General features: G+C 38.3%; 1 protein-coding gene and 1 long non-coding RNA gene across 10 annotated transcripts; one reads left to right on the top strand and one right to left on the bottom strand.

The window, feature by feature from the left end:
- Positions 1–43: 43 nt before the first annotated feature.
- Positions 44–6,308, bottom strand: alc (5'-AMP-activated protein kinase subunit beta-1). Of its 6 annotated transcripts, none has more exons than XR_002673941.2 (5): positions 5,865–6,260; positions 2,748–3,101; positions 1,956–2,206; positions 1,151–1,762; positions 44–247 (listed from the first exon to the last, which is right to left on the bottom strand). XR_002673941.2 is itself a non-coding variant. In XM_022808599.2 (5 exons), exons 3-5 carry the CDS (start codon positions 2,971–2,973, stop codon positions 1,394–1,396), a joined length of 846 nt encoding a protein of 281 aa, XP_022664334.1. In that variant the 5' UTR covers positions 2,974–3,101; positions 5,865–6,087; positions 6,169–6,308; the 3' UTR covers positions 153–1,393. The 6 variants fall into 6 exon arrangements, 5 of the variants coding, with proteins under 5 accessions (XP_022664334.1, XP_086845601.1, XP_022664336.1 ...); XM_022808599.2 differs by having other exon boundaries at positions 153–1,762; positions 5,865–6,087; positions 6,169–6,308; XM_086989475.1 differs by adding an exon at positions 5,604–5,683 and having other exon boundaries at positions 153–1,762.
- A 147-nt stretch (positions 6,309–6,455) lies between these two features.
- On the top strand, positions 6,456–11,736 carry LOC147755596 (uncharacterized). 4 transcript variants are annotated; one of them, XR_015327892.1, is made up of 4 exons: positions 6,456–6,728; positions 9,713–9,904; positions 10,122–10,303; positions 10,410–11,736. It is a non-coding gene; the product is annotated as an uncharacterized LOC147755596 (long non-coding RNA). The 4 variants fall into 4 exon arrangements; XR_015327895.1 differs by lacking the exon at positions 9,713–9,904; XR_015327893.1 differs by lacking the exons at positions 9,713–9,904; positions 10,122–10,303; positions 10,410–11,736 and adding an exon at positions 7,154–9,201.
- The last annotated feature ends 30 nt before the right edge of the window (positions 11,737–11,766 follow it).

The following is an 11,766-nucleotide window of genomic DNA, read 5'->3' on the forward strand; positions in this document are numbered from 1 at the left end:
TATATATATAATGATAATTAGTAATAATAATGATAATATCATGTCTTATATCATTACGATATTATATCCAACTAGAAAAACAAATGAAAATCTGATTTCGTTACAGACTAGAAATATCGTCACCATACAACGATCAAACAGTTCGTATATAATTATAATTAGCATAAGATAAATGTGTGTATGTATATGCATTCATATTTTACATTGTAAATTATCATTCCTCAAGAACTGTAGCGAACCCATGATTCTGGAAATTCAAATTACACATATATGCGCCATTAGTAAACTTCTATGTTGTCCGTATATTTACACACACATACACACTAATATATGTCAATCTGTTAGTATGCATACATATCCATATATATGCATTAGTCTGGTTCAAACGGTGTCTGATCATACAACAGAGCTGTAGTTGAAGGTTAGTGTATGTCATAATATTTTGTGGTTCCAGCTATTGATATTGTTGTTATATTTTTTATTATTAATACTGCCTTGACTTCAAGACAGGTAGCTTTATATGTACATAGAACCAACAACAGCCTTACTTATATAAATGCTTTCGACGAGTCATTTATACGAGTATGCTGCATATAGTGTGAACTATTTTCCTTCCAACAACAAGAATCATTTCTATCCAGGTAGGTCTTTATAAGAAACCCGTTTGACTTTAACTGCTCAGCAAACACAGACCTTCACTTGTTAGCATTATAGAATGCCTCCGAGGCATTGATAACATGGAAAACATCTATATACATATATATGCGTTCAAAACTACCTCAAATCGATGTTTTGATTACTGAATTTTCGAGACTTACTGGGACTGGAATGCCCGTACCGGTACTACAGAAAATAGTTTTGAAGTACCGTATGGAAAAAGTGGGGCTAAAAGACGTTGCCTAGCCATCGCAAAGTCAAAGGCTAAAATCGTGATTTAGTTTGATAAATTTCCATGGTTCTAAAGAAAAACCAAATACTTCGAAAGAAGCTGGGTTGAACTGGGCTACTGATAGAAAGATATAACAAAATTCTCTTATCCAAGCGTATTCGTCGAGTGCATAGCGAAGATACATCAAGTAATCTATATAAATCTATTTAAGCGTGAAGCTCTGTCCCAAGTACTCTAATAGATTATTCTAGCCTTACTTACCAATAACCAATTAACATTAATATTGTATGTCATAAGATGCCGTTCGTTTTCGGTTCAACGCCCAGTGTCAAATTTACTTGATGATGCATTTTGCTATTCGTGCTGCGTGACATTTTCGTTTCCTTAATTAATAGAAGACTTTTCTTTTCTCGCCTTGGTTTTTGAGTTTTCTGTCACCGTAGTCTCTATCTGATTCAGTAAGGACTATCAGCACGATATATGACAAGGTTGAGTGGGAGACCTTTAAATGGGCTTATACAACAAAGTGGTGACATATTTTTTACGGTAGCGTTGTGTCCCCGAAAGGACCATGACGCCGTCCTTGATTGACAATGCATAGAGGTGATTAAGCATAACATGATTGGGCTCCGGTAAAAGGGTCGGTTCGCAGGATAGCGGGATGTCCTTGTTTAAGATGACTTGCAGAAGATGGGGAGGAAGTATAGGCGGACCCTGTTGTTTGCCTCCGTTGGCCGCAGGCTCCTGAACAAATTTTGTGGGAATCTCCTGCGAGTAGTCACCTGGCGGAGAACGTGATACAGCATTAGCCGACTGCGTTGAGAGCGAGTCCACCGCCAAGGCTTCGAACACCTCGAAATCGGACTGCTTTACCTGTTTTTCATTGAGAAATGATTGTATCAGATCAAATTAGTACGAGCTATCCGGAAAACGGTTGCCAGGTCGTTTTTACAGGACTCAAACGACTAATATTTCTGCTTTAAAATAAACCAAAATTTACGATTTAGAACGTGTCATCTACATACAGATAAAGAGCATAATATATAAAGGCACAAGGTGTACAAACCTTAATGACGTTGTTCTTACTCTGTCCTTCCTCTGCCTCGACCGTGGGCTCAGTCTCATCAAGGTGCCAATGACCATCCACCTTGAACCGATACTCATGTTCACCTTCAGGGACATCAAGAATAATCACAAAATCGCCATGGCTTTTCACCATCTGAATGGGTTTCCATTGGGTAAACGTACCGCAAATGGAGACATCTTTACCACCTTTTTCCCACTTGAATACGGTAGGGAGAACACCGCCTTTGCCGCCTGCAACGCGTAAAATAGACCTATTGAGCATCATGATATCAAAAACGAACGTGTCATTGCGTAGCGTCAACATCTCGGCCTTTGAATCGCACTCAAATTGTACAACGTAATGTAATAGAATACACAGCAGTTCAACTTGATAAACAAATTCTTATGCACAGGAAAGGTTTAAATTGTATGTGCCTATTAAGGAAAAAGTAAGGACAATGTATGATTGTATTGTTAAATTAATTAGTATTATATTATTATTTTTTATTATTATATTAAAGTAATTAACATGTAACGTAATGTAAGTAACAGAGTAATTAGCATGTATTTATTATTTTACCTGCAATTACTCAGACGATCCGTTTACATTCTGTGTATAATTCATTAAAAAAAGATGACATACTGTTGCAAGAACTTAGCTCGCTAAGAAGCTCGGAACCACCCTAATTTGTCATCGTTATCAACGCAGTTGATTGCTTGATTGATATCGGTTACTTCAGCCGAGGGTGCAGACATTAACATCAGTGCATTTCAAACGAGCTCTCTGCAATACCTTGTATGGGTACCGATGAAGAGGTGCCCGACACCGTGGATGCACGTGGTCTTACATACTCTTCTGACTGGCGGAGACTATTGAGGAATTCCTCGTTCTCTTCCAGCGAGTTTTGGCCATGAAACCGATGCGTATTAAATTCAAGGGCACGATCCTCCTTTCCGGGCGAGCAAGGTACTTCGCTGGAGAAGGCACGTTCTCGTTTCCCGCTGTTTGTGTTGCCCATGATGAAGCGGGTTACTGGTCAGCAGACAAAAAAAAGATTGCGAGGACTGACCTTTAGCTACCTGCAGCTGAGGACACCCGTAGGAAGATGCTCGTAACACGAAAAACTTGACCTTGCCTCACTCATGCCTGCAAGTCGAAGGGCAAAATCAACTGGAGTATTCAAAACTTCGCACTATCTATCTCACATTTTTTGAGACTCAAATAATCCTTTTATATCCGAATTTTGTATCTGGCTTTTCATTATTAATTCTGTATGTATAGTAAGTTACTCTGAATCTAAATCGTAAGGTATTTTTAAGAGGGTCATCCAGGAAGGGGCACAACTGAGCTCACTTAAATACACTGCCGAAACCCGTAAAAGGCAGGTTTACGTTGCGGCGTGTAAATCCCGATGTGAAGATCAGCTATTCGCTATCGGGTTTGCGGGCTTATCCGGGCTCTCACCAATAGACGTACGAAACGACATGGTAACAATATGCCGCGGTAGTGTAGCTAAGCGCCGCCTAGAACGGCTGCCTTTAATACAAAACGAGGTATGCTTACGTCGGGTCTCAAACATTATATAAGCCGAGTGATTGTAGATCCATACGTTCTATGTAATAGAACGTATGTAGGACGTAGGACGTGTTTGTAAAACACGTCACTACGTCTAAAGTTGTCATACCCAGCAACGGTTTATCTGTTCAAATAGTTATGTAGTAATTTAGTTTTAAGACTCTAGACGTCCATAGACAAAGTGATGAAATGAATAGAGTCTTAAGGAATGCAGTGACACGCATCTTGAACGTAAGCCTTACGCACAGAAAATATTCAGCAACGTGTAATAGAATCTGCGCTTATTTGCAGGCCACAACTACCCTGCTCGCCACCTTTTAACCGCTTCACGTGTCGTAAAATAGCAGAATTCTCGAGAATTTGAAAACATTTTAACGATACAGAGAGGCGTAAAGGCATGTATTTTGCCTACTAACAACGAGCCAAACTCGTATAGCCTTAGCTGTAAGAAACTGGAATAGGTTGTGTGAGCATACAAAGGCAATAAGTTGAGTAAAGATTTGACAGGATGTTTAAAATGTTTGAATAAATTCCTGTTGCTCAACAACTTTAAGTAGACAACCATTTAAAAAAGAACTTTCGTTAAATAAATTGACTTCTCGGAGCCGAATTCTACGTTTGGCCTGCATAAAATAGACTTTGCCCTGATGGTGTCGATACGAGAAAATATTACTCAAATTTTTTTAAAAAAGTAGAAAATGGTTCACATTGATCTTCTGAGATTCACGCTTATAATAACATTTTTGTTTTCTTTGGAATTAATCTTCGTCCGCGCACCGAAAGTTTTATGTCAGTATTACAAAACAAGATCATGCTGTTTTACATGAGAAATAGCGGATTAGAATGGCCTAGAAATGATGCCAGTTGACAGAGAACATTGAAGGATGTCATCCTATCTAAAGTATGCCGTGTTGATAAATTAGATGATTTGAATAGAATTGACTATATGTGCCTTAATGCCTCGACAATGTTAACTCTATAATAAAAATAAGTTAATAGCGAAAATCCACTAGAGGTCACGAAAATTCGACCTTCTCATAATGTGCATCAGGCTAATTGCCATTTCATTTTGTAGCAGCTGCTATCATTCTGCCCAAAATCTTTACTACTAAAAATGGTATTTTTGTTTTCTGTTAGAATGAAAGAACTGAAGACAAGAAGAGCTTATGTAGTAACCATTATTTTTGCTCGCCCGGACTTGCGTTTACTTAAATTAATTTGGTATGCAATTAACAAAATCAGAACGTTATGGATACACAAAGGCAATAAACACCTTCAATTAATAAGGGTTAATTCCGCATACTTTGATCTGTTACATGAAATTGGCTCAGTAGAGTCATCGTTTCTTCAAGTTGCTGTATTTATTTTTTCATGGTGTTAGTTTCCTTCCTGTCCAGTGATTTGTGTAAAAATAGGGCTCGAAATACGTAAATTACACTCTTTTACTAAATGGTAAACAACCACATGATACAAACAACTACATTTTATTCAAATCGATCACCAATATCGCTATTCGAAGCGGTGTAACTTCCTCAAAGCCGTTGGTGAAGTATTATTAGGGACGAAATGAGCCAACAAAGGCAAACAGTGCCATTATGTTGGCAGTTAGTTAAGCGCTTACTAGCACGCGGTGTATTCGTTAATGTTCGAAGTCGACATTAGGAAAGGATAGACCTGTATTAGGAATTCATCGTGCTTCGCCATCATCACCTATCATTATATATTACACTAATAACTATTAACCATTTGCACGGTTTTAACACCTCTATTATGAGCGAAATACATTGATTGAAGTACATTTATATTGTAAAGTAAAGACTGACGTTACATAGATTCGTGAAGAAAAAAATGAGCCATTACTACATACCTTTATCACGTGGTAGATTGTTATTCTATAAAAGTGTCTGTTAACGATATGGATTATAACGAATAACCTTGAGAGTAATACTCAGTGCTGTTATTTTCCATCATCTCGATTGTGAACGTATCGAATCATGCGCGCTTTTTCATGGAGCTATAGACTACCCAATGCTTGTTTCCAAATAGGTGACAATCCATAACACTAGTACGTACCTGCTTGCAAGTACGCATTTGCTTCTCAGCCAGCTGTTCAAACATGACCATCGTATGTGGATAGGAAACTTGCCATAGTACTGGTTCGATCGCGGTTGGGAAATGTAACCACAGCGTAACCACAACCATTGCAGACCACGTTAGCCGCTTTAGGTATTTTAGCAACTACTGCGGCATATAGAAATAGACATTTACAGCCTAATATCCATATAAACATAAGTAAATCACTGAAGATGGTCATAGACACATAGTTTAGCTTACATTTTGCATATCGCTTCCCTGACGCGAGTCAATGAGAAATCTGCTATCGACGTTGCTGACGCCTCCGTTAGAATGCCGTTCTGAAGGGCGAACGTAACAGGCGCCGTTGTTGTCACTTTGAATCAGCCGTACACTGTTGATAGCACATACTGGCAAGCAGGCATTGTATGTCTGTTTCTTTTATCCGGCCCAGTTAGATCTCGGCCTGTCTCGCACCTCCAATCTGAATCATCATTACGGTAACCTTAGCCGCCTGTATATATTCCCGTCAGTACAGTTACTTCTAAAACTACTTATTGTATACCTGGTATTGTTGTGATGGTAGGATAATGGCTAACCTCAAATCACAACAACAACATTGAATCGGGCACTACCATCAGCTGAGTCTAAGGCTGCTTAACGAACGGTTCGCTGTCGGCCTGCCCTATCCACCAGGGCGACGACTGCTTGCTGTTTCGGGCCCTGAAACGACGGCTAGGAGAGAAGGACAGGACGCGGCAGCGCCACCAATGGATGTCGTCTGCGAACAGCGGGAAGTGCTTAACAAATCGGCTTTTTTCACATATATTTGTAAAAATGCTTTTCAGGTTATCGTGCACTCTGTTGTTATATCCTGTTCTGGAATCATACATATGAATATGACATACAGTAGAGCGTATTTATTATTGTGATTGCTCTGACTTCATGATCTTATTAGCTCTCGGAAAATACGTTGCAATTTTATCATGCTCAATAGATACAGTTTCATTCCAATGGGCGTTCGTGGACCGGCGGCTTCAGAATCGCTCAACGTTGTCGTATTATAACTCAAGGCAACTTATCATGATATCTTTGGGCAAACGAAGCTACTGGATCGGAGCGCAGGTAGTTATTACACTGCGATATCAAACCTAGTGACAGCATAGTACGTACACGCTTTACATCTGACGATTTAAAAGTTTGTAGTTAGCTAATTTTTTTTTTCAAAGAGTTTATTGCTAAAGGAAAATATTATAGTACATTAAAGCGTTACAGAAAAAACCTATTCTGCGAAGCATTCAATCATAAGGTTTAAGCACGTCTCGAATAACCCTAATCGGCCCTTTATTTCTTAACAGACATGCTCCATATATATATTGCTCCGTTTCGTGCTTGAGAATGTTTACTGTCTGCATTTACATTCTACGTATCTCGTTGAAATGACAGTTTGGAATGAAGATGCCTTCGAAATGTGTAATTTGCATACGTAATGTGTGTATATGCGCTCTGTTTAGGCAGGCTCATTAAAAGCAACTCCTTCTGCTTTCCAGTTACCTGAAATCAAATTGGAAGACGGCATGTGACTCGGTCTCACAATGCTGTAGCAAAATTTCATAAAAAGCCAAACAGTGCAATATGGCTTCCCTGATTCTTTTAAATGAAGTTTGCAACTGGGCGCATGCTAATTCCGTTGTTCATATCCTGTTTTAAGAAAATACTGCGTCGGTCTTAATTTATAAATACACGAATAATGATAGGTTACGCGGTTTTATTACAACATGGAACAGACGAAGATTGTTTCATGATCTGTTTTTCTATTGTATGCCGAAAAAAATTTTTTTTTCTAAAAAGGCTTCTATAATGATCTAGAGAAATGTCACCCTGTCCTTACTATGCTGGGTTCGCGCTCCTAAACTTACTTTATTAATTTTTTATGTGCACCGAAAATATGTTTTAGGTTCTCATAATCGTTGATTTGCTTACAGTGAGTACAATGACAATGCACATTCGAATGAATCTGGCTTACAAACTCAACTTACGTACTTTGCACGTTAGAAGGTCTCTCTAAATAATCTTTTCGCTTTTTTAGGTTTCTAAAATTAAGAATATCATTCCAAGATAATGGAATGAAATTCTACGCTGCAGTGCGAAAAACAAAACCTTTATATGTACGTAAGCAACATGAGATGTTCAATTTCGGAGATTTGGCGCGCTGTTTGTCCTAGCACGCATGCGTTCAGTCGCTATTCCTGCAACCTAAAGCTAGTTCTTTCTGAAACAGGCTCAGCATAGCGGAAAGCAATGTTTGGTTTCCGGAATTTGAGCAAAGATCATATATTATCCGACGCCTTGACGCAGAGCGGACCTCTACCGATATTACAAGCTTTTTTTTGCCCGGAATTGATGGTCTACGTTATTGCCAGTTATCAGAAGCTCCTAAAAAATACAATGAACATTTCCAGCATGCGCTACACTTTGGATGAGAAATACTTGAAAGGCAATTCTGAGTGGTTGACGTCCTGAGTTAAAGGTGTAATCGCGATGCATGATGATTGTATTGAATGAACACGACCGTAATTAATTACACCTAGCAAACAAAAACTTGTTGTTTGTTAAAATAACGGTTTTTATTCTTGAAAATAACTCATGATAAAAATGGATTCGGATGTCCTACCTTGCATGTAGAGGGTGGGGCTATATCGGTTAAAATGTGCTCAACGATCATTGAAAACAACTGTTGTCACAGAAAAGAATAGAAATATACCTATACATCTGGCCAATATTCTCCTATTATGTAGTCTGAATGAGCTCACTATGATTCATCCATTTGCAAGAAAATATCAATTGCTTACTAATTATTTCGTTCGAAGAAGTGAGTGATTCAACAAAGTTAATTGTAAACAATTTTTTTTAATAGAAACCGCTGCAGTTCTTATCAAAGAAGAGGATACTTGATAATCATTTACTACAAAGTGAGGCGGGTCAAAGTTACAATTCGTTTACCATGAATTCATATAAAATAATAAGTGTCATGTCAAATTTTAAATAGCGTAGGTACTGGGATATATAGGAGCTGCATAGCGTTAAAAAAAATAATAACAATTCGTGCATTACAAGCCTGTGTAACTAAGTGATTACGTATGGTTCTAGTACAAATAATTGTCTATGGTAATTCTGATTCATGATCATGTTAACCAGCAATGTAGTGCACATGTCGACAGTATACATTTATCCGAATAGTGCGTTAATAATGCGTTAATAATAACGTAAAAATTTATCTCAAAAGCAACATGTGGTTTAACGAGTGCGAGAATATGATGTCGTACTTCACTTAGAGTATACAGAAATATATGGACTCAGTAGAAGCCCATATACTTTTTGTTGAATTGCTTTCGGAGGCTACTTATTCTTACAGCTTCTCTGTGGAATTAACATCAACGGTAATTGGTTTCATATATGCTCGAAATGCAATGGCACATGTAGCCCCATCGATTATACAACCCAGCCTCACCCTGGTTCATGCAATTTCATGTTACTACGGCTCATATGACCCCCAGATTTGTCATGTAATATAACTCAATATTATGGCTTTTGTCAAATATAACTTGTTTTCATTTTAACCTCAACATGTAATTTCAAGATAGGCAAAACGGTGGTAAGAAAGCGAGCTGATTATCTTGGCTGTTTATCATTCAACACGAGTTCAATGAAATGCCAAAAAAGCACTTAGCGGCCCTTTGTAGCCTCGTATTTTAAAATTTACAAAAAAAAAAAATGTCCGAACATTGCATCATTTCCGACTCGCCTGTATCTCAAAATTTTCAAAGTCTGAAGGCATTAAAATTTTGAATTAACGTTTGCTTGCTAGAATAAAAATCGAGCTGTTCAATTAACCCCAGATAAACCCACCTGCAGGTATTCTCTAGCCGAATATACGATCGAACAAAACAACATTTCATTAGAATCTAAACAGAAAACTAATGATGCTGTCTGCAGTTGGTCTCCTCATAGAATCGATATACTTCTTGTCGTTTTTTTGGAAGCTTTAGATAATATAATTTATGTATGACTAGTACTACCAAAGCTGTGTCTACCTCATGTGGGCCAAGTATGGGATTCAGTTCCAGAGGTCGGATCAGTGCCACCTAAGGTCACTATTCGCAGTTTCTCAGTCCCCCTCTCAAGGTTCGTTTCGAGTTGGCTTATATGTTCACTTTACAAGCTGACAAGAGGAAGCGGCTTGCGCTACCAAATTACCAGGCCGAGATCACCCTGGTCAAGTTCCCTTTCTCCACAGAAGAGTTAGTACCTTGCGCAGGGGCTTATCTCCCTCGTACTTTTTCAGAAGCTGATTAGAAAGCATTCTTTATTTCGTTCATAACATTGCTTAGACGTAACCTTATTTGTCGCTGCTTTTTCCTAACAACTTCTCCCGTAAAGAATTAATCTTCCTTTAAGACTCGTGCGAATTCCTTTATTCTATTTATCAAAAATAACGTCATTTTTCCTGTCCTACAGACCTCAAGTATATGCTGAGGCAACTCGTCCAATATCGCTGTACATAAGACGCAGCTATCCGACAGGCCCTTTTCAATCCCGTAAAGACGGCTTGAGAACGTATCGTGACATGATTAGGCAGTATATGAGCTCTCCATGTGGGAATCATCCAGTCCTCAGTTCTTCTGACGACATGCCTCTCCGTGAGTAAATCTCGGTATTGCGGCCCACTCTTCCTGCTGATATTTCCATGGTTTTGTCTTTCGCCTCCTCTACCGATACAACTAAGAGCTATTGTTTGACCTTCAGATCCCGCAGAACGTACCCGCTGAGATCAAGACTGACTTTAAACTAACGATTGGACACCTTTAGAATTACTCCTAAGCGTCACTACCCTCCGAGCATACCCCTCCGTCTAGTATTAGGATAATAGGAGGAGTAGAACTCCTATCGTAAACGCGTGTCTAATTCACCCCGGCGATTTGGTCAAAATCGTTTAGACTTCGAGATGAAATCTCATCTAAAATTAGCCGCCTCAATGTGTTGCTACTAACGCCATTTAATGGAATTGGATCCCCGCTTCTACATCCGAACAAAGACAGCTGCTACGATGGTCGTAATGGCGCTGAAATGGAAGAGAAATCGAAGTAATAGATGATATTGGTATAGACGTTATTTCCAGACATCGTCCCTAATATGTGACAGCCATGCAATAACTTGTTTACAGTAAAATAGAATTTATTACGTTGTTCGAATGGCGATTAGCGGCGGCAAAACTTGTTTGAGTTTGATGAACACCATGATCAAAATGATTGAAAAAAGCCATTACGACCATCGATGCCCTCAATAGTTCCCAGTCCATATGCAGATTTAATCTAGTTAATATATAGCACTTTACAAATAGTGATAGCACTCAAGTAGTGGTTTTATAAATTATAAAAATACATGCATAGGGTCAAAAAGTATTATAAGATACCTGTACAAACATGCCTACTGGGCGCAATTGCCGGCCAGTGCTATTATCAAATAAATACAAAATGTAAATGCTTACTTGGGTAAGCAAACAAAGAAAAAGCATCATGTAGATGATATGGATTAAAAAACACGACTTGGTTCTAAAATGTCACGACCCAACATCTTAATGTATATTACGAGTTAAAGATTTGGCTTAAGCGAGAAGACAGGTAGTGCGCCCATAAGAAAATTACCGGCAGATTGACAAAAACGGCGATAATAGAATTAATAGTTTAGCTGCTTTCAACACGTAGTAGTACTACTATGCTGCACTACGAGATGAAGCCAGAAAAAATCTAAATTGAAGATTAGTTTCAATTGAATCGAGTAATTAGCAAAATGACTTTTCAGTCAATCAGGACATACTCTCTAACGAAACATCAGCGGTAGAAATAGCTTCTGTCTTCGTTTGGATTTTTGTTTCGTATAGGACGACCAGACATTAAAAGCCATGCAAATGCATTGTCGTATGGCGTACACTAATCTTATCAATCGATAAATATATGAGCTATTCATAGAGGTTTATTTACGGTTAATAATTATTAGGCAATTTTTTTTGGTATAATTTGATCATCATGTATAATATACGGTTATATTATACTAAAAAATATAACATAACCATAACTTTATCACTTTATTAGTGTCGAATATC

The sequence above is a fragment of the Varroa destructor genome, unplaced genomic scaffold (genome assembly GCF_002443255.2).
Source record: "Varroa destructor unplaced genomic scaffold, Vdes_3.0 BEIS01000005.1, whole genome shotgun sequence".
In the NCBI taxonomy this organism is placed as follows: Eukaryota; Metazoa; Arthropoda; class Arachnida; order Mesostigmata; family Varroidae; genus Varroa; species Varroa destructor.